The sequence below is a fragment of the Chaetodon trifascialis genome, chromosome 2 (genome assembly GCF_039877785.1).
Source record: "Chaetodon trifascialis isolate fChaTrf1 chromosome 2, fChaTrf1.hap1, whole genome shotgun sequence".
Classification (NCBI taxonomy): domain Eukaryota; kingdom Metazoa; phylum Chordata; class Actinopteri; order Chaetodontiformes; family Chaetodontidae; genus Chaetodon; species Chaetodon trifascialis.
The window spans coordinates 18811605-18835622 of NC_092057.1; the positions used below are offsets into that span (position 1 = coordinate 18811605).

A 24018-nucleotide genomic window follows, 5' to 3' on the forward strand; every position below is an offset into this window, starting at 1 on the left:
GAATTTTCATCCTTTGTAAAAAAAAAAAAAAAAAAAACCAAAACATCTTTTGGGAACTATACTAATAATCTAATTTTATTGAACAGGAATCAGTCTGAATGTAGTTGGGTGTAGCTTTTTAACAATAACCTCAAATAGCTTAATCCTCAGGGTATTTCCTGAAACGACGTTTTCACTGTCATGACTTGCAGGGACTCTTGAAAAGAACTGAGATATTGTTAATGTTATTAATGACACCTTTTCCTCTACAACGGGACAAAATTAGAAATTTTACTCATCAAAAAAAGAGGAGATAACCTACGGGAGCAGAGATGATTTACATTCGAATTTTAGGAAAAATCACCAACTTGGAAGTGAATCTAGAGCCCAATCGATAAATTGCTGGGCCTATTTTGGCTAACATTAGATATATCAGCATCACTGGAGGGGCTTCTTCATGATTTCAACTTAAATATTCTGCAAAAAAACAAAATCACTAATTTAAAAAAAAAATAAATTGATTTTTCTTTGTTTACACAACTTGTGCCAGGCCGACTTGTTGCTGGTTTTCTCGTGGCGGGTCACATGTCAACCAATAAGAAAGAGGCAGTGACAGAACAGAAGTGCCATAGGTTTAGAATCAGTGTCTCCACCAGAGAGCACGGACAGCTTTTATTTTTCAACCTTAAAGTTCAAATTTAAGAGATCTCTTTTAAAATATCTATGTTATGTGATTATGTACAAGGAAATTCATGTCAGCTAATACAGTATAACCATATTTTTTTTAACTCTCAATTCAACGCTGGTATTGTAAATGCAGTGTCGGTGGATCCAAACCTGAAGTGCCTATGGAAACTCTACCAATAAATCTTTGGTCCATCTGTCATGGTAATAACACTGTTGAGAATTGAAATATAAATCCTTTTAGGGGATACGAGAGTGTCATAAACACTTAAATGCGTGGAGCTTGTGGTGGTCTATCCCTCAGTATCGTGTATATATCACATGAGCTCCACCACCAAACATGTCACACACATGTAATACATGGAAAACTTTCTCCAAGGGCGCGTTCCCCCACTGTTTTCCCCTTGCGTTAGGCACAGGAGTGAAGATTTCAAACAACTGCATCTCTGGCTGTCGACAGTCCCCTCGCTGCCTCAAGTTGTCCATTGTTATTTAGCATGCGGCTGGTATTTTCCCCAGCCTTTCACTTTGGGTTTACATTTCTCTCATTCTTTGGCTCTCTCCGCCCACGTCCTCCTCCGCGGCCTAATTGGTCGTCTTTCCCACAGGGAGAGAGACAGGGCGAGATATAAGCCATGCTGAACTAATTGCTTGCGGTGGTAGTGGTGGTGTGGTGGTCTGATGAAATGGAAGGCTGATGCCGGTTTCTCTGCCAGGACATTGGGTATGGCTGTCAGGGGTCCAGATGTCTTTGCACCACATTTTCTTCTTGTCATCTATCTCTTTTGTTTCTGTTGTGTGTTTATGGCTGATTGTCTTTTCTCTGCACATAGCTAATACTTTGAGCACAGTGTGTTTCTATTTGAGTTGAGGGGAAGGTGTTCGTATATGGGCCCACAGGACATGCATGTTAGAAGTTATCACTGGTCTGGAAAGGACCCCTCCTCCTGATAACTTACACATGTGAGCATAATATAAATGTCAAAGTTGAAACACGCACACAAATAGTTCTTGTGATGGCTCTTTAAAAGCCTCATGCTTCGAGCAAACGCACATACTAACACACACAAATTTCCAGTGGTTATCTGTGTTTGGGTGTAAACAATACCAACTCCACATTACATTCAGACATCAGAGTTTCATTGAGCCTGGTCCCACATCTGTCAGCAACAATAGCAATAAAGGCCGAGCTGTATAACACACGCATATGTTAGTGTGGACAAAGGCTCTCACACCCTCTAATGTCATATAACAGTCAGTCACGAAGCCACATCAGACACACACACTGACCCTCACCCTCCCTGGACCAACCCTGTCTGCCTCAGTAACTAAACAAGCTACTCCTGACCCTCAGGAGGCCTCCAGAGACTAATGACAATAATGTCGTTTGCTTGCCAAATAGATTAGGGCTGTGGTGTGACACTGATGCTGAGGGAGATAGTTTGTGTCTGCTGATAGACTGACCACCCAGGAGCTTTGGAGGCCAGAGTCTGGGTTCATCCCATCTTAGCAATTTTCAGACACATCAGTGAAACAAATCACGGAGAAAACCAGTAATTGGTGAGAGCCCTTGACAGACCGAGACAACCTCTGAACCTCCCTCACTGCTCCCTCTGTGGACCCCGCTTATGGTTCAAAGATCTTTCTGCCGCACAAAAGGCGAGGATGACCTTTCAACAAAAAGGGACAAATTTTATGTTAACAAGGTTAGTGAGATGCTCATCATTTTTCTCACAGCACAATTGCAGAGGACAAGAACTTGTACGGGTTTTTGGCACCAAGCATTTGATAGGAATCTAAACATATGCATTTCTGCATCGTTTCTAATATGATAAGTTAAAGAGTGAGAGCATTTGTCTTAACGCAACAAGAATAAGAGTCTGCAGCCATGCTAGTGGCTCTGTGATGCTGTACTTTGGCACAGCTGCACTTTGAGCTACATGCTAGTGTCAGCATGCTAACATCACAGGGAGGTTTCATCAGTCAGTGTGATTCATTCTTTCATAACTATGAACTTAAATATCAAATTTTGAAAGCCCATCTCTTAAATTTTAAGATATTTTATGGGACAAATGAAAACTTTTACCTGCTGGTGGTGCAGGATGAGAAGTCAGCAGATCACCAAATTCATGAGGACTCATCCTCTGGCCACCATGAGTGTGTGTGTGTGTGTGTGTGTCAAATTTCATGGAAATACATCAAATAGTAGCTATAGACCAAAGCAATGGACCGAATGGCTTTGCAATCCAGCCATGCCGCTAGGTGCCCAGAAATTATTCTTTGATAATATTTAGATGTTTTCATGATTTTTTTTGCAGCCATGTCAATAAATTACCTTGTTGAGGTGACACACAGTGAATCAGATTTGTAAAGGTCATATATTCAGCTTGTAGACGAAACTTTTGTGCCATGATGTAGTTTTGTGGTGTGAGCCCAAAAACTAGAACTAAAGAGTTCTGGCTGAAACCCTGGTTAAAATGAGACATGAAAAGGGTTTCAAATATTTAGCGCTTTCTAAAGGCAGATTTAATTTAACTTGCCGCTCACTGAGAAGAATCTCAGACGTGGAAACATCGTTAGCAGGATGTATTACTTTAAGCAATCCTTTCATCGGCCATGTGAAACATATTCAGTTGCATTTGCTCGTTTCCAACGGTGTACCTTGTCAGAGGAATGAGAGGAATACGAGCTTGAAAGAAAGACCTAACTGATCAAAAGTTTTACTGGGCAAAATGAGTGTTTCCTTGACAACTACTCACAAATGAAGACTCGGTGCAGTACTCGTCCTACACCCTCTTCTCACAACCCTGTTAAATGCTGCCCCTTACACACAGTCTCTTTAGACAATCCCCTCTAGTCCAAACAGTACAAACCTACTTGGGATGCAAGCCACCTGCAGGATTCATGGGGTTGCAGAAGTGGCCCTCTACAAACTGAGGATTAGGTCTGTTGAGACGGGCCGCTCAAGCACTGATGTTGCCTGATGGTGATGCCTAAGCTTTGAGGAACTCACACTACTCTCCAAGAGACCCTTTGGTCCCGCAGACTAATCTGCCACACTAATCCAAGCAAACTCAAAGCCTCCACTCCTCCATTCCCACCAACATCAACCAAAACAAGTGGTAATGACTCTGTGGATCAAGCTTAGCTGAAGTGACAGCATCGGGCCGGCGGTTAAAAAAGAAATTGGTGTTTAAGGATGGACATGGTTCATACAAGATCACACAAAAATGGTTAAATTGTGATTTAATTTGGTAACTGTCTGATTAAAGAATAAGTCAACTACGAATCTGACCAGGCATTTCCATGAGAACCGTTTCATACTGGGTGCGATGGACACATTCTGGGACTCAAGCTCAGTTTAAAAGGCATCAGTCATGCACAGTATGCCGCAGGAACCACGGTCGAACAATATGTGGGCGCTTCCCTCTCAGTGAGATGACCCTTCCCAGAGCTCAGCTTACTCTTCTCCAGCTTTTAGATGTTTTTTGGAAGATCTCTGGTGCAATCATGCACACAAACTTGTTTGCCCCCGACTCAAGAGTGGAAATGTCTGGTGGTTCACATTGACAATCTGACAGTGGAGAACATTTTTCACATTTCTGGCAAAGTTTCCAGCTTTTCGCAAAACTTCTGTCTGTAAAAACGAAGATGTCTCCTTCACGACGAGGCAGCTACCAACAGTTATGTTAAGTATGCTCTCGCCTGTCAAAGCCAGACGTTTCTAGCTTTACAAGGACTCTGCTAAGACATAACACCAAACGGCGGCTTTGGATGAGAGAGGTGGTTTCAAAAATAAATAAACCCTTAGAGCGAAGGAATTATAAACACACTGCCACGGAGAATGAGGGAAAGCCCTCCAAACAATTTGTGGCATGTAGTATTTTCAATTCTTTCTTTGCTTGACACAAAGACGAGTGTCAAACAAGCGAGGAGACGAGCGGGGGAATGACAGAGAGGAATGGAAAGAAGAAAGAGAGAATTGCAGTGAGAGTGAAGAAGACCATTGGGGAATTTTCCATTCACAGAAGTCTGACACACACACACGCACATGCTTGTGCATGCAAACACCACACATCATAATATACTTTGCAAATACTGCACACATCGAAGTGGACACACAAGAAAATATATATGCACCATATACACATACAGCACATTCATGTGATGCATATGGACCCACAGGTGCTCACAGACAAACACATGAGGAAACCGAGGAACTGAGGAGAGGGAGGAGGGAGTTGGGTTTGTGAAAGAATAAGTTCAACAAAAGGAAAGGCAGAAAGAAAGAGTCTTGATTCTAACACAATTGAGCTCTGGGATCTTCAAACAAACTGCCGCTCGGGCACCATGGGGACACGACCAACAGAGTGAAGCATTCTGAGGGCTGACCTTCCTCCTGCCTGCTCTGCCTCTGTCTGTGACCGCCTGTTAGCCAGGTCTCCTAGCACAACAATGCAGCCTTTGCCATAGCAATGCTGTCCGGCGTTTCACTGGGCAAACTGATCCTGGCTCAAGCTCGCACATTCCATAGATGGCAGCCGGTTTCCTCTGAAAGTCATAACCCACTGAGGAGATAAAGGAGGAGCTAGGTCTTTTTGTAAATGACCAAACAAAAGTGAAACAAACTGAAGCAGGTCTGTGGTAATGATGAGGGCCATGCATTCAGAAAGCCTCCCAGAGAACGACTCAACTCAACCAAACTCTGGAATTGAGACAACAGAGGCTGCTGTCAAAACAGGAGGTGCTGCAGCATGTTAACAGAGCATCAGCTGCAAAGACAGTGCTCGGTGCATCTGCACAGGATGAGTTCAGGCACACTATTGAGCTGTAGGTCACATTCTGGCAGCAATCAGAGCCCAACACACAGTCACTGTAGTAACACGCAGAAGGAACTAGACCTGAATGTTAACAATGCCATTCACTCTTGTATAGAGAGAGTGAAACACAGGCTGTTCTGCAGCCAGCGTATACAGCTGCATTCATTAAAATAGGAGCGCATCTGTTCCATTAGATGAGGTGGAAAACCTCCTCCTGTGTCGACTGCCGTTCAGGCCTGACTTGCAACCCTCAGTACACATTTGAGGATTCCTCAAAGAGAGACCACATTTTAAAGCCCAGGATGCCATGTTAGCAGGCGTGACAGACAGGGCCAGTCCATCCACTGTTCACCTTCACTGTGCCAAGAGGGCTTGTGCCCATCAGCATCATTTTTTATGCTTCATTAAGCACACTTCCTTCCAAGGCAGCAACAGCATTTCTCAATTTCTGAATGGTAAAGATGCTAACTTTGCGTTGCTAACAAAAAATAAATAAATAAAAAAGTAAATCGGCCCTGTATGTCAAATTAAATATCGAGTTAATTCCTCTTTAAAAGCTCTGTAATGGTCTGTAACATGCAGGCTCTTGAACTGTAGAAAGGAAGAAATAATTGCAACTCACTCATATAAATAAACAGAGGAAAACGAGGAAGGCTCACCACAGGAGGCGGATTTTGTCTCTACCAGCTTCACCCTTCGTGTCTCATTACGAATCCTGTCGTCTGTCTTGTCCACAAGATGTGCGAGGTCATCGATGATTTCTGAGAGACAAAGAAATAGAAAAAAAGGAGAGAAACTCAAAGTTCATATCTGCTTGCTGATATGTAGCTCACTGCCATTAAGACTTCAGGTTTTTTTTGTTTTCTTTCAAATTTTTATTACATGAAAGACCTCCCAGTAAGTTTTGCATAATAAAAAAAAACATGCCCAAAATGAAAAAGTGACAGGACTTGACATCAGAGCAGTCAACAACTTCAAAAGACAGAGGCAGCCAGCGCACAAACACGAGTGGTGGTGGTGGTGATGGAGGGAGTGGGCTGTGTGAAAGCACTCTTCGCACTTTCAAACAGTTTCACTACTTCCTGAACCCATTCTGGATTTAATCAGGGCCTTATTGTTCATGGGTTTTAAAGACGTAAGCCCAGGCTTCAGGGACTATGCCTGTGCGTCCAAAGAAAGAGAGTGTGTGCTTTGTGTATGTGTGTGCGCATGTGTGTGTGTGTGTGTGTGCGCGTGTGTGTGTGTGTGTGTGTGTGTTTGGCTCCGTGGCTACAGTCCTTCAGTTGGAGTTCCTGACTTGAAGGTCGTCCAGATGGAAGCCTGTGTGATTTGTTAGAGCGAGCCACTGTGTTGACATGGCATCTCTCGAGATCTGGCCCAACAACAAAAACAGATAACTGCTGAAAGATTTCCAATTTCTTGATTTGTTAAGGTTCGCCATTAAAATGTGATACTGGTTGGAGACCATATTAACTTTGAGTTGTGGTTTTGAGTCTAAAACCAATCATAAATTGTAAATGCAACCCAGGGCTGAGTTCTAAATGCAACTCTTACTTCATCAAATCTGCAATAGTATATTAAGGTGGGTGTAACACAATAAAATTAATGGCAAACATCTCCTCCTGTTAGCGAACTCTATCAGTCTCTCTCATCATCCCAACTGCCACAATGACACAACGCCATGAGTAAATATTAAGAAAAATGTGAACAATAACATTGAAAACAACATGGCTCATTACTCTTGCTATAAATCAGGAGATTTATTACAACACAGAACTCAAATTGGCTGTTTCATCTTAAGCGTGTGTGTTTGGAGATGTAGATTTGTGGTCTGTTTTTCATTTCGACTCCAGCAGTGATGATAGGTCCTGTCCAGGAGCCTTCTAAGTTGAAAAAGATAAAACAAAACACAAAGGAGTGGCTGAACGGTAAAGTGGCCTGCAAACCAGAAACCAAGGGTAAGTCAAAGAAAAGGGAAGTTCTTTACAGACTCGCATCAGCCTCTGATAAATGGACATTTTACAGGAGTGGGAAGCTAGACTCGTCCACAAACCATAGCTCAGTGCCAAGTTAAACACGCTGCCCGTTCCAGCAAGGGAACGAGCTTTTACTGCTGCTGCTACATGGTGAAATAGTACTCAGTCAGAATGATCTAAGCTGTTTTTCGTTGGCAAAAAAATTGGCCTACGTGACCGAATTCCCACAGGTGAGAGCTCAGGGTCATCTGCAGCATTTGTCTTTGTGAGCGCAACTGTCTTCAGCTCCAGTTGCCTTTAAATTGGATCGGTGAGAAAACATGTTCCCTCAAGTAGGAGCCATCACCGCTTGACAAGACTGGGTTTTCGGCTGACATCGGATAATTAAGTTGCATGTATAATTCGAGGGAGGAAAGTAAAGCATGTCAGCTTGGAGGGCCAGAGTGTGAAGGGGCAAGGACATGGAGATGGGAGACGTGAGAGCGCCGTATGTACAGTGTCCCCGGAGACCCCCGCGTCATCATCTAAGCATCAGGCAACAATTTAGAAGGAAGAAACTCTTCCTTTACTGGCAGGGAAGGGGTGCAGACACTGAACCATTTGTGCCGCATGCCACTCCAACAAGTCATAAAGGATGTTTTTGGTTTGCTGGGGCCAAGTTTCTTGATTCAGCTCTGGCCCTGCAATAACATCTCAATTCATTGATGGATTCTCAAGCATGCCAAGACGCAGCGGTGCTAGAACATGACCTTACTACAGCTGCAATGAAAAGCTGAATTACATTGTCAGAGCGGTCGCCCTACAAGGAAGCGCCTTTTCATGTGCGTACTCGCTCCTATTCACTCTCTTATCGAGTCATGTTTCGAACAACATAATTCTCAATTTCCTTTTGTAACTTTTGCTTCCATGTATGACAGCTGCTCCCCTGGCTTGGATCTGCCAGACCACAATGAAGGCCCTATTTGAGGCGAGGATTGTTTGTTTAAAATGTTATTACGCTGGATAAACCTGCAGTGTGGGAGAGCATGGCACATGGGCAAACAAACACACACACACACACACACACATACATACATACACACATTTTCACTGGCAGTTGCTTTCAGATGCATTCATCTATGCTTTTTTTCACCCGTAAAGCACAATGGACAATGGACTACATGTTCATTTCTAAGTACTGAATATATATCAGCATCATAATAAACTGATTCTTTTTGCTGTGGAAGGGCTCAACTATGCCCTCCCCTAATTAGATCTACCGCTTGTACAAAACAAAGTCATTAGCAAGCTTTCTTTGGGCGCAGGGACTCGTTTCCATAGTCTCTGTTGCGTTCTTTTCACAACAAACAAAAACAACAACTGAAAAATAGCGAGTGGTTTTGTGAACGGTCATTGTGAAAATGGGAACAGCTATTTGGCAGAGTTATCACTGTAATGACTGGCAACAATTTTGCAGCGCTAGGCAAGCCAAGTTCAGCTGAACAACACATAGGACCTGTCACAAATTTTGTTGTAAGAGGCCGACACGTGAGCCCTTCTGTTCGTAAACGGTGCTGGTATCTCTTTTCATGTAGGTGGGGGGGCTGAGGCTCAGGAGGTCGTCCACTTATCAGAAGGTCAGCGGTTCGATCCCTGGCCTCGCAGTCTACGTGTCAAAGCATCCTTCGGGCAAGATACTGAAGTGCTCCCGATGCTTTGCCATCAGTGTGTGTGATTGGATACCACTCGTGATGAGCAGGTGGCTTGTGTGTTAATGGGTGAATGCAGCACTTTGACTGGTCGTCAGAGTAGACAAATACAGTCCATTCACTATTTACAATGAAGGTTCCAGAGGATACGTTCTTCTTTTTGAACTCCGGGAGACATTCAGCAGCATTTTCAGAGAGTTGGGCTAAACCCTCTGTATGGTTGCATAAAATTAGGCTTAGAATATAGATTCCACATACTGCAGATTGATGGCTGTAAAGCCGATTTAATACGACCCGAGGTTTCAGTCTGAAGATGGAAGGTTCATCCTACTGAATCAGGTAATATATTACTTTAGCTGGTGTATGCTGAATAAATTCAAATACTTCTAAAGCTATTTTATACTGCCTGTAAAACCCAGAGTCAACTCTCAGTGGCAATGAGCAGGAACACAAAGAAGAGTAAAGTACCCAGGTAAATGGCCTATTTGCATAAAAAGACACAAATTTCGTTTGACCATCGTCGTAAGTATTTCTAGAACACTCAGGCATCAGATGCACGTGAGCTTGTGGTAACTCCTACATACTTACAGATGCCTATTCTGTTTCTCTGCAGCCAACAGGGCCTTTTATTCACACAAAAAATACAGACTACGTAAAACCTGGCCCTTCTGTGCGGAGGTACGAGGGCCTTTCAGCACACTCACCAATAGGAGACAGATGTTGCTCTCATATGACGTCACCTACTCCCTCATGCCGCTGACTCTCTGCGCAATCTCAACGCCATTTCATCTCTTGTCCAATACTTTGCAGCCTTTATATAAACTGCCTCTCTCTGTGGCCATCCTGCTCTCTGAGGGCTAACGAGTTAACAGGTCTGTTTCCATCCCTGCCTTCAGCGTCATCTGGAACCGTGGACGGACACCTACTATCCACAGGATTGGCTGCTGCTGGTCTGGGCTAAATGATCATTTGTGGCCAAGGCACGAACTGGAAGAAAATACTTAAAGGCCACTGAATGGGTTTTTGTCCTAAGTCACTCACACTCTAAGGATACCACTAGTCCAGAGTGTACACAGGCAGATGTGGCATTCCCTCTTCATCTCTGGGTGTGTACAGCATACCCACCCACCAGCCGCAAAGCTGGACTGAAGGTGTCACACAGACACAATGATCCCTCCAGCTGCTCTTAGCTCAGATCTTTCAGTGCACTTTAATCTTTTTGAAGAGTCTGTAACTCAGTCACAAGTAGGCCAGAATACTGTAGAAAATTACTGAGGAAGGCTCAACAGCAATCCCATATCACGGTCAGGTCAGGCTTCCTTACAGTGGCTCTGAATTCTGAAATTCTAATTATTGCTAATAATGACCTCTGCAACTTGACTCCATCTTGAATTAGCAAACTATGGATTTTGTAAGCCTGAAGAGGACCCTCGTATCTTCTGAGCAGGGCTTCCCGAGTGTAGCGTATTCAACGTTTGAGCTGAAAGTGCTCCCAGGTGAAGGAACAGTCTCACTCTCACAGGAGCTGAGACTGCAGTTTTCACAACCATCCATCCATTTCTTTCCACTTATCCAGGTCCAGGTCACAGCGGCATCAGGCTCAGCAAGGTAGCCCATACTTGTTTCTCTCTAGCAAATTCTCCATTTTTTTTTATGGGGGATTGCAGTAATTCAGTTTCCTGTGCTGCACGCACCATCTCAAGAATACACAAGCAGCACAATGGAATGTGTGTGTATGAAACAGTGTGCACCAAACACCTGAGGAGGTAACCTACTGATGTACTTGGTCAGTAAAAATACTGAGATTGTTGGTCCTTCACATTCCCATCATAATGAGTTTGCTTTGATGTCAAAGTGAATCTGAAGCTATTCCTTTTATTGATACCACCAAACCACTGGACCACACACTTTCTGCAAAGCTGCATTCTTGATCATTCGCACTGTGTTTTTCATCAGATAATGGTAGGATAAAATCTTATGTGACATAATTTTGACAACAATGACAAAAAGTTCTTGGGTTTGGCTGGATGAAATGACTGAAATGTTCAATAACCTGATGACTGAAAAGATTAAAATGTCAACAGTTTTCATTGGCTAAAGCTGAATAAAATAGCTGTGGTTTTCTTTGGCTAAAATAAAACCAAAATGCCCAGACTTTTAGTCTTTTTTAGTTGGAAAAAAAAAAGGAAAATTGGATTCGGAAATGTTGCATCCTGTGCGGATTTTCCTCTGGTGTCATCTTTTAGGACATGACTGATGACTTATGACACGTCAGAGCCCAGAGCCATGTGGCACTGCAGGCCCGATTATAAAATCAAGCCAGCTCTCACCCATCCCTCTACAGATATTCAATGGATACCACATTGGGCAAATGCAACTCTAGCACGAGGTCTAAACATCCATTTCAAAGCAAGTCATCACATGATATTGTAAAGCCTAATTCAAGTCAGACAGCAAATACAACACTCACGCAGGAGCATAGTGAGACATTTGGGAAAAGGCTTCCAGTTTAATGATTAAATACCCGCATCCCAAATCTATATCCGGCCCCAGCCTCAGAATTGCTGACTCATCTTCACAGCGGCTATTGCAGCGGCGGTTTCGGTTTTGTGTGTGTGCACACGCATGTGGTGGAGGCACTGCCATAAACAGTGACACCCCAGCGTGCCTCCAGGATGTGCTGTATTAACTCTGTGTGTTATTGTAGGACTCGCTCCCAGCGCGGGCACAGCGCGTAGAGAAAATGCTTGTTTTCTCACCGATTTAAACGCAATCTGACTCACTGGGGCTAATTCTGTTGTGCTTATTCTGGAGATGATTTCTCCTGAGGATTTGGAGCAAGAGGGAAGTAACTAGACAGACAGTTTTTTTTTTTTTTTTCACTCAACCCTCCTCTTGTACCCCTTGTTATAATGCAGGGGGGTCTGACCACAACTGTTACCAATTGGCCCTGGTGTGACTGACTGTGTATAGAGGGGTAGTGCTTTGTTGCCAACTAAAACACACACATCTCTGGATGTAACAGGAACTTCACTTGGCACACACACAGAGGCACTCAGCATGATGATACAACTCAGGGCAATTATGCTATTTACAAGAAGTTGCAGTCTTGGAAGAGTTTCTTTCAACTTTTTTTTTTCCTGCTCTCGGCTGCTTACTGTAAACAAACTCACCCCGAGGGTCTGCAGAGAGTGAGGATTGGGGGGAGTTTCACTAGAAACCTCAGAGTTTTTACCAGTTTTTAAACTGAGTGCAAAACAAAACAAATCACTTGAATGCCTGATAAAAAAAAAGAACTAAAGTAAAGATAAAAAAAGAGAAATGTGTAATGTCTCTCTATGGAAGATGAGCCTCTAATAGAAACAATCTGAAAAATGTGTTTGGCCCATCTGACATGTTCAGAGTAAGGACACATAAACACAACCACTTTCTGTTCCAAACACTCCTCGAGCTTGACAATAAAAACGTCAGGTTATTTGTTCATAATGGGCTTTCTATTATTGTTTAAATCTGGTGGTGGACAGTGAAGGACTTGATTTCTGCTGTGGTGTCCAACACCAACAGTTCAGGAAAAGCCACTATATTTTTCCCTTTGAGGCCAACCAGTCTTAAGGTGATATATTAGAAATCACTGAATATTAAGTGCCTTTCCTCTGAAATGCAATAAGAACATGCTGCACAGAACTGCCCACTTAAGCAAATAAGATGGGAAATGACCCTGAGGGATACAAAGGAAAACAAAGAACATATTGTAAATGCTATAAATCAAATTTTACCACGCTTTTTGGCCTGCCTGTATCAAATCACCAAAAGAGCCAACTTCCCAAGGTCAGAACACACTTATGGCCACACATACGTAAACATAAACTCCAATTACACAAGTGCTTTAAGTGAATAATGACACACACTCCGTCGTAGCATCTACCCTGTTTTTCTGCCTTTCTGACCAAATGTGTGCACATGTGCTGGTAGGGTGTCTGAGGGCATCGCCATACACACAACCCGCCCCTCCAACATCTGGCCTTCTGAAGTGCCGGCCACATGTGTACAGATTAGTCTCACTGCTGGACATTATCTGCACCCCCCCGGCCCCAGTGAATCTCAGAGTCCCTCCAAATGGACTGGCAGGCTCCCCCGGTCAACACACACGTTGGGGGTAAGATATCCTTTATTTCATTATTAGACAGTGTCTCCCTCTAGCTGAGTGATGATAAATACCTCGCTTATGCCATGGCAGCATGTGCCAGTCTTCAAAATCTAGCATTATTTAGTCATATTGTAGGGCAGCACACTCTTTCAATGGAAACTTTGTGTTGGCACTGACTTTGCCAACCTTGGAATAAATGGAACTTTACTACTCCAGCAGACGTTGCAGCCTACTGACAGCTGACAGCAGTAGCCTTCCACCTCTGAATATTAACTCCATTTCAAACAGTATGGCGATGAATCTGAAGAGGACTTTAAAAGGTGTGAATACATCAAAAAGCTGGAAGAGAAGTGACCCACCACTTTGACTACCAGTGCATATGTGGCCCCCACATTTCCAGCCTTAATCCCAACCATTTGTGTGCCAATTTGAAACTGAAACCGGCTGTGTGTCCACGGACAGTTTCACCTCCCTAACCCTGCTACGTTTACCCCCAGATCCATCACCGCACATGACAGACACCAAAAAGAATGACCACCTGATGAATGAATTTCTCAAAGTTGAACTTCCATTAGAAAGAACGCACTTCAAAGACAAGCGCATAAATTGAGAGAAACCTCCACACTAGCTCAGCGTTAGCACGCACAGATCATTGGGTTTGCGCTTGCTAGACTCCAAAGACGAGGTCCATGTGAATTATGGGAATGTAGTTCACCAAAGCTCTGTGGGAGGATGCCATTGGGTTACTCCCATACACACATAAAGGCGTCCATGCAGATATGTTATTGCAATACATGGCAATGGCTGGGATTTATTTTTTCCATCCCACAACTGTCCTTAGCCTTAATACTATTTAATTATTTATCCGTGTTCTTTTTCAAATTGTTTCTAAATTTAGATTTAGCGATTTGTTTTTTTGTTTATGGCTATTTATGCCAAAAACAGCAACAACATGGAAATTAGGTTATGATGTATAACATGTTACCATGGTGATAATATTCCCCTTGTTTTTTCAGCTTGACATTGTGCGTGAACATCATCTATCACCTCACATTTCTACGAGTTCGCTATGTTCATTCATTCATTCATTCATTCATTCATTCATTCATTCATTCATTCATTCATTCATTCATTCATTCTTTAGATATTTATTTCTATTCCTTCCATAGTTGCCGGTCCTGTGATGATCCCACGCATCGATTGGCTTGGACAGAATAATTCCATCTCTTCTTCAACAGGAAATGTGGGCCTTTTCAGGAGCACTGCATGACTACAGTACCACTCAAGCTTTCTTAAACAACCTGCGTAGTTTGAGTCGGCGGAGACTGGAAATGATCAGCACTGTGCTCAGCCAGTCATGCTGTCATCTTATGATACAGGCTGAATACAAACACAAGCGCATCAGCAGAATAAAAGATGTCACCAAGATCATTGGCTGTGTGCTGACCATAATAGGTTTTATTAATTAGGAACTGTTCAAGACAGCTGAAAACCAGCAGTAATAATGTGTACAATTAATTAAGATTAAACACACCACATCCTTCAGAGATAAATAAATACGTCTAAAAAGACAAGGAGGAGAACTGCCTTTTTATCCACTTTTCAGACTGACTGCAACTATTCCTGTGTGGGGCTGCCAGATTCACCAGCATCACACAAACTGTACGGCCAGGCATCACTGATCGCTGACTGCAAAGAGCATGAACTGAGCACACAATTAATACTCACTCTGTCATTTTAGAATTCACGAAAACAAGATCTAAAAAAACACAGTGCAAAGACCAACAGCAACGATGAGAAGTCTGATCATTACCAGGCTTTCCGCCATCACCCCTCTTATGGCCAGGTGCCACCGAACAATGTGTGCGTGATGAGCATGAGGGTGCCAGCAGCAGCAGCAGCAGCAGCAACAACAGCAGCGTGAGGCAAGGACCACCCTGTCACTGGCACGGCACCTCCAAACCAGCCGCTGTTACACTTCATCACTACCATCACACTTCATTAGCGAGGACACCCAGGAGGGGGTGACACATAGAGAGGCGAGGAGTTAATAGAAAAAAATGGTTTGATTGGATGACATTCATATTGTAGGACATGAGAACAGTTAAGTGCCGACTGGATTCTGGCTCAGTCACCAGTTTGTAGCATCTGGTTGCTGGACTGACAGTTAAATGATAACACTGTACATTCATAAAAAATGCAGTCTTCAGCCGTTCATTCATAATATAAGAAAAGCCAAGAGTTTTTAAAACAGGACTATCAATGCAAGGCAGTCACAGACGTGGTTTATTTAGGGGCTGCATGCTTTTGAGTGACTACAAGACAACTTGAGTCGGTTATCTTATGACACTTGGATAATTTGCAAATCAGAGTTTAAAAAAATGTCAATGGCAAAAATGCTGGCAGGGCCAGAAGTGATATGAAAAGCAAAATACCACGGATGATTTCTGATGGTGACCATTATTTGAAAAAAGATGAAGAGAGACACTGAATTTCTCACTAACTGAACAACTGCGCTCTAATTGAAATGATCTGAGTCTAATAACTCAGCATCCCTCACGGTGAGTAGAGCTTCCTGGCAATACGCTGGCCGACTGGCCGACTGACTGACTGACTGACTGATTGAGGAGTTATGGAGGGACTTTGATCTTCATGCCAGACCCTGTTTCACTCATAATGCACTCACACGCACAGACACATATGCTCCCATGCACAGACGCTGACACAAACACACGTGTGTACACACTGGTTGACGAGCATCATACGGAGAGGCACACCCTAACAGGCACGCAATTAGATGAAGGCGCACTCACACGCGCGCTTCCCGGATATGACACGTTTCCGACAAACATTTGTGTCCCAGACTGAAGAGGAGTCATCTCCACCATGTTAACCCACAGAGCGGTTCAGAGGGAGAGGAGGGAGGGAGCAGTAAGAAGCAGAGCGATATCACCCTCCATAGAGATGTTTTATTGTGGAAAAGTGAGTTCAGGGCAGGCTGGTATTTATCTGCTGAATATCAGTGGGGATGCGGAACATGAAACATCACAGAGTTGTTTAGCCTGGAAAAATCTCAGATACGGTGGGCGTTTCTTTGGATCACGCACTGTCCATGAGCGTCATTTTGAGAACTTCTGATAGAGATGAAAAAGAAGTCTATCAGGAGCTCGAAAACAATAAAGCAGGTTTATATAAAGCAGGTCAAGTAAGCCTCCTGATACTTCAAACAAAACTCAAGTGTTATGGCGTCTTCGAGTATCATTGAATTCACTGAGGCGATGTAGTTTTATAGAGGTGTTTTGCCGGAAGCCGCACAAGACAGCCGTATTTGCAGCTGACAGACAAATGCAATATAAGATTGAGCATGCAAATTTAATATCAGTGACAATTATTCTCATATTGCAAGTGCGCCAGACAGAAACAGAGAGCGGTGGGAAAAGGGAGGACGCACATAATCCGGTGAGGAGGGAAATGGGGCGCGCAGCCAGGCGCAACACGCACAGGAGGAGTGGCAGGACGCTTCTGGTGCATTTTTCACAGATACTGGCAATCCACTGGCCGGTGACACTCTCCTCCCGCTGCAGTGTGAGAGGAGTTTCCAAAATACAGCAGGTGCGGGAGAGCAGGTGCTTCAGGACAATGCTGCTTCCCTTCTTTGCACAATGTGCCCACATGGGGATGGAACCCAAAGACAGATAAAGATAAACCTGCACCTTAACTGCTAAGGGCTTTGCATTACATTGATCTCCAATGATTTTCTGATTACGTTTTCCCCTTCTAGTACAAGAAACACATAGTATTGCTTAATTTTCTGTGACTGACATTATGAGCTTCTTCCAACATGATCCAAAAATATTCTGTTTGACAACATGAATGCCAATAACAAATATTTGAATCTGAAATTGACAAAGGCAGAGGTGGAAACACTTGGCATACCAGGGTGGCACATGAGATGCACATAATTGCTGAAAATCTCAGTGAGTATGCAGTGGATTTAGGGTAATTGCGCTCTTCTTGTGGAAGCCAGAGCAAATGTTTGTCCAACAGTGCGGCTGAAACAACTTCCTATCCTGAGAGGAAACAGCCTCCCACATAGCTTGTGGACAGCTAGGAGTGATGCAGGGCACTAAGCAAACTGCAAAAACATGACGCAACGAGACCACATGCTCCACTGTGGGCTGCAGGAGCTGAAAAACATGGCTGGATGCACAGACAGACAGAGTTAAAACCACACGCAAACGCTCGATTGCACACACACATTAGTGTGAAATGTGAGTGTAGCCCTGGTGGCACTCTCCCACACAAGACCCATGAATGAATGACACACACCAACACCACAGCACGAGTCTCATCATCACACTGAAGGTATGAAGTCTGACAGTGCACAATAAGCTGCAGCCATTTAAACAGCTGCACCTACAGCTGTCGTGTAATTACCCAACTGTTCCAGCTGATGGGCGAAAAGGAGGAGGAGCAGATTACCGGAGGAGAAGAAACCTCCTCCGAGCAATTAAACACGCTAACAAATCCTGTGTGAGATCCCGTGTCTCCATCTTCATCCGCCCTTAACTGTGGATCATTCCTTCACCATAACACATCCATCCCATGGAAGAGTAAGCACATGGCCATGAATCATTCCACTTGGTAGGTGTAAACACCAAGAGTTTCACTGAGGAGCTAAACTGGTGTGCCACCACTGCCTCTACTGCCCACTAGTGGGCTGATGTGTGGGCTGCATGAGGGAGCAGAGACTCTTGATTCTAACTTATGATTGAGCCCTTTTTAATTCAATTTCAATTGTTCAACAAGAGCAAATTGTAACATCTTTCATCAGCATCATTTTTCTAATCAGCACAAGCTATATTCGCATAAAAAGACATGAGTGACGGTCTCATGAAGTGCATTAACCTTGAAACGCAAACAGCGACGGCATAATATTAAGAGCAATTAGATATTAAAAGTCTGTGTCAGTCTCATGTCTACATAATTCCTCAAAAAAAGTCGAATGTTGTCCTTTGTGTGTGTCTAAAACACAGGCTGTCTTGTCTCGAACGTGGAACAAAACGGAAACAAAACGGGAGGCTGGGATCAAGCCAAGAGTGAAACAGATGAGAACGATTAGATAACAGATCAAAAGGGTACGTTTTTTTTCTTCAAGCAGCACAGATCTGTGCAGCACCCGCAAAACATAAAAATATCAACATCTTACACACAAAAAAGAGGCCAGTAAAGGGCCTCTTACTTAAACTGAGGTTTGAAAAAAGTCGGTTTTGAAACAGTTTTTCATCTTTAGTCTCGAGGGGGTTCTCATCCTTAGTTTGGCCTGTAGATTGTGTCTGATTGCACACATGCAGGGTTATCAGATAACAGATGAAATGGATGGAGCATAAAGCACTTCCCACATGAAAGGATTTGTTCCAGAAAGGTGCCATATCAGTGACACATTTCTGCAGCATGATTAAAGACTTATAACAGTTTCTAATGGAACAGATATGCACAGTATCACTTTGAAGGTCAGGTCCTGTCAAGTACCTCCCCAGTGCAATAACAATATATACTGTATGTTATGTCTACAGATACCTTGTGCAAATGTTTTAGTAGAAAATGGCAGTAAAAACACTCCGTACAAGTTGAGTGGATAGTTTTCACAGGAGATTTCACGGAACAAACGCTCATGAAAAATGTAATGTGAGCTTAGTGTGTGCTCAGATGTTGCCTGGAGTCTCCTCACACTGCAGGGTCGCCTTGAGTGTGACAATTTGAATGTCTAGAAATACAGTTTATCAACATTCCTCTTACATAATCTTTTTCCTTTTTTTAAAAAACTTTTCATTCCTTTCTTTACAATAGCTACAAGTCTTCAATTAAGCCTGTAATGACTGACTTCAAAGGGCCTAGTCCATCATTGAAAGAATAATCTCGTGTTTTATTTCACTTTCTTCGTCTCTCTCATTTCTGACACTCTCCTTCCGAGTCTCTGAGCCCTTGTTTTTCTCCCTCGCCCTCCATCCCGCCCCCTACATTGACTGCAAAAAGATCTCAGTCTCCCTTGCCTCACTGTCTTCGCACAGTGCATCTGTGAGATTAGCCCACCCTGCTCTCTACCGCACTGTGTTCGTGTGTGTGTGTGTCTGCGTGTGTGTGAGGTCCTGCACTGACGTCTACCTCCAACTCCATCCCATCTCAGGCTTGCCAGTGGCGTCTGAGCTCCTCATGCAGATATAAATATGGCCTGTGTGCCAGTCACAACCTGACAACATGTGCTGGACATGTGGTGTAGACTTTCAGTACAAACACAATGATCTCACACTCAGACAAGGCACTTACACTCTCAAACATACTCACACACACACACACACACTGAGTGAGAGCTGCTAAAGAACAGATGTATATGTGTGCACTTGCGCACACACATAAACACATAAAAATGCCCAGCAGATGAAGGTGCAATCTTCCCCCTGTGCCTAAATGGGAACCACGTGCTGGCTTTGGGTTGAGGCAGACTTAGTAAAGTAAGTCCTTCCACTCATTATGTGGGATGACCCATGCTACCCTGAGGCTGAGGGGAACACGAGGCGGCTCTCTGCTCGTCGGCCCTTTGAACGTGGCCTCCAAACCGGAGCGGTTAGCAATTAAATAAACAGAGGAGGAGATTTGTTCCCGCTGTCACTTGCGTTAGCCAAAAGGAACCTGCTGGGCCAAGCCTGAGTCAGTCTAAGGTACCATTAAATGGCAGGGAATCCTTTGCCCAGAGCCAAAGGAACTGGCAGCTGAAATTGCAGAGGTTCCCAACCACTAGTACCACCAACACGTACGACTAATGTGCTTCCCCTGGACAATCTGCCCGCAAGAGCTCTCCAGGGAAAAATCACAGCACAGTATCAACATCAGCGTGCCGTTAAATTGTACACATACCACACGAACACGGCAAAAAACAACAGCAGAGCAGTGGCCTGGCTGTGCAAACAAATCCAGCCAAAGCATAACATCCTCATTTTGAGCAGGTAATCCAGTGAGGTAATGCCCACTAGTGAACTGTGAAATATCCGTATTAACAGCTGATACGTCATATTTTTCACACGATTTATGTATTTCTGCACATTCAGTGAGACACAGTGTTGGGCCAACAGTAAAATATCTCCATCTCTGTGAGGACAGTAGTTATAATACAGCGGTAATGTAACCAAAGAAATAACGTTAAAGCATACCTTCAGTGACAACGTCTGTGTGAACATCAGCCGGTATATCGTGGAAAAGCTGCAGAACCAAAAATTGAAGGTGACTGACGGTGCACTCTAGTTTAATGGTGTTATAGCAAGAAGGGATTCTGAACAGGCAAACAGTAAAAGGCTCTATTTACACAAGACTGCTTTCTAGGTATGAAAATGTAAAACTTCAGAATGGATTTTTTTCATGATCAGAACATTGATTCAGACAGGCCACCTTTTGATAAATGACACACAGTTCATACAGCCTTACAACATTCTTTCATTTTTCATTATTAAGTTCAGAAACTATACGCTACAATGAAGTGAAATTACAAATGACCAGCACATTATTCTATTTTCATAACTCCAAAACCAGTTTATTGTAATGCTTGTGCTGGTCTATGATCTGGTCTATGGTCTATGCTATGCTGGTCTTTGATGTATGGCTAAAAGGAAATAAATGACCTAATAAATGTCAATATAACACATTACGCACTTACAGAATATTAAAATAATAACGCCTCCTTTACATTTCCAATAAAAATATGATTATATATTGTAAATAGTCTGTACTTTGCCCAAGAATTTAGGCTGTTTATAGCCATATTAAAAGTTGCGTAAAACCCACGTATTGGCACGGAAAGGTCCCCTTCAACGGGTTCAGTACAGTGAAGCAGAGGCTAAAACAAGGCCACACCCCTACTCAGCATTCCTGAGTGACTGAGTGAAGTGGCCACTGTGGCATGTCCGTGGCACTTGGCATCCTCCATTAATGAACAAACAGTAGAATAATAAGTATAAGTATTAGTAAGTAGGTCAAATAAGTTGTTGACGTTGTCTGACGCTAACCCCCGAGGGAAATGTCCAATCCAATAAGTGATGTGTAGATAAGTGATGTGGAGATATACTATGCAGTCACTGTATTAGCATCACAGTAAAACCCATAATGCTGGTTAAACCCCTCTAATGTCCACTAAGACAGTGCTAAGAGACAGATTACTCAAAGACGTGGTAATAAGACCAAACCCTTCAAGGAACACACACAGCCCAATAAGTGTTTGTTTCCAAGTGTTGTGTCATCCTCTGCTTTAAAGATGGCAGTGGGAAAGAACCGGTGAAATCATACCTCCCTAGATTTTTTTTTTCCCCTTCCTTATTAGCGTATGCGTTTTCTGGGATAATGCACAATTGATAGTTTGTGAAAAAGCTTGCGACTGCCAGTATGGTGGCTGTGTGCGCTGTGGACGATGGATGGAATAGGGAGTGGAAGGGAAACGACCTCGCCCAGTCTCTGCACAGGCCTGTCGGTGGACATCTGGATGTGATCCGGGTCTGCAGATGAGCTGAGCAGGACTGACCACACCTCGCTCCTGCATCATCGTGCATGTTGGGCTTCTCCAGGTGCCTGTCTCTGTTCCATAAAAAATGACTGTGGTGTGTGAGACCTTTAGAGGATTTTGAGGTTTAAAGGGGGTCTTGTAAATCTCTCACCTCCTTTAAGCTGGAAGTAAAGAGAGCTGGCCAAAAGTTTAATCATCTCATCAGATGTCATTGATATCCAAAATCATCTGTCAACAGAGCCATCTACTGTCTGCATCCACCTGCCATTAGTGAGATAGGTTCTCCAGAAATTCATATATCTAGATTCAATACTTACTTATTCTTTGTAACTACAATTTATTTCTAATGGGATTAAAGGCAGTTTCTTTGGTGAATGAAAGCATTTGTGCAGTTTAGACTTTGCTATGTCACCAGCAGCTTTGGTTGAAGTTAGTGGATGAGGTGCAGCATCCAGTGGTTGGGGTCCTCTTCAAATTATATTGTTCTCTACTCCAACCATTTTCTAGATCAAGTATATCCTTATAACACTATTTTCTTACTCTTCCAAGATACACCAGACCCACAGGGCAGGATCTTGCTTGAAAATAACTAGTTTGCACAGCTTGTCAAGCTATGGAACACCCTGAATTGATTACCCCAAACAAATTTTGGAATCTGGTCAAATTTTTGCCAGAATCTGCTGTCGTTTGAGGGGGGTCACAATGCCTGACTAATCCCCCAATGATCAACAATCTTGGACGATCGAATAGATTTCTGGCATGTGCGTAATTTTCAGTTGGCTGATGGTCCCATTCCCTTCACAGCCGCTGTAAAAAGATCTATTACAAACTGCAAGGGGCTTGTTTTAATAATAACAATGTGAAAAACTGTAATCTAGAGACTGCTGTGTCCCATGACTCTATTTGACAAGACATGAAGTCAGGAATTCTTCACAGCTTCTTCCAAACCAAACTAAAAGCTACCCCTGTGCCTTAAAAATAAGCATTTTAGAAGCTGTCTGCTGCTGTCATTTGATGACAGCTAAATGCTTTATTGTCACTGCATGTTTAACACAATGAAAATTGGTTTGGCACAATTGTACAATTTATTTGCTGAAAAAAAAAATCTGTTAGCAAAATAAACTGCACTCTAAATTGTTTATTAGAGGAACTGGCACCAATGCTGCGCTAAGCAGGCAATGGTTGAGTTGAACAGACTCAAATGAGATATTTCTCCTTAGACATTTCAAGCTAAAAACACCATAAAGAAACATTAGCTTCCACAAACATGCAGAGTCAGGGTCATTTGATCCATAGAGCTGTGGGGTGAATAGGTCTTAATGTACTAGAATATCCCTTACACAACAGTACAGAGAAAGATCCAGAAATGAGTCACCATGGTCCATGAAACTGAGATAAAACATAATAAGATGGACCACAGTCCATCCTCTGTACCTTCTCCATATTTTCAACACAGAAGAAATGCACACAGTGAACCAGATTTCACACGTTTTGACAGACAGCTGGAAGAATCTTTACTTGAGCTTTGTTTTTCGGTGCTAGAAAGCTCTGCATAACATAACTGCTTCCAAAGCTGTGGATCCTCTGTAATTCCTTCACCAGATTCAAGATCAACTTTACTGAAAAGTTCTGACTTCAGTCTTTATTGAGAGACCCGGCAGTCCACGGGAGTATAGAATTATCCTGCAAACAACTGTCACCGGCACACAGTTCAGATGGATTGAGACAAATCAAAGCCACGATCTGGCAACAAAGTTTGCAGCGTGTAGAGCAGAAACCATGAAGGAGGGAAACCTGTCGGGTGAAACCCTCCATGTTAGCATCTATTAAAAATGTAGGACATAAGAATGAGGAAATTCTTCTTCTTTCTCCTATTCATTGCTGTTGGCACTGAGCCACTCAGTCAGAAAAGCCACATAAGGAAGCGCTCAGAGAACCTTTTCATGTATGGATTTTTCCTTCAATCCACCACAGAGTAGAAAGGACTCCCAACGACTCCCACACTGCGAACAGTCTCTGGTTATGGTGCCATCACATGACCATGAAGAAATTCTACATGATCAATGCCAATGAAATGGCCTAGCCATCAGGTTGGCACACTTTTCTGACATGCATATCAAACTCCAAGAAAAAGACACAGGAAACCAACCAGGAGCCTAAAAACACTATTAAAAAG

General features: G+C 43.2%; 1 protein-coding gene across 1 annotated transcript in view; it reads right to left on the bottom strand.

Annotated features, from left to right (window-relative positions):
* The window catches only part of stx8 (syntaxin 8), a 40103-nt gene that overhangs the window by 2243 nt on the left and 13842 nt on the right, over positions 1-24018 (bottom strand). Inside the window, exon 7 of the mRNA XM_070982319.1 lies at positions 6143-6244. Within this exon, the coding sequence (XP_070838420.1) occupies positions 6143-6244 (102 nt within the window). The remainder of the gene's footprint in view (positions 1-6142; positions 6245-24018) is intronic.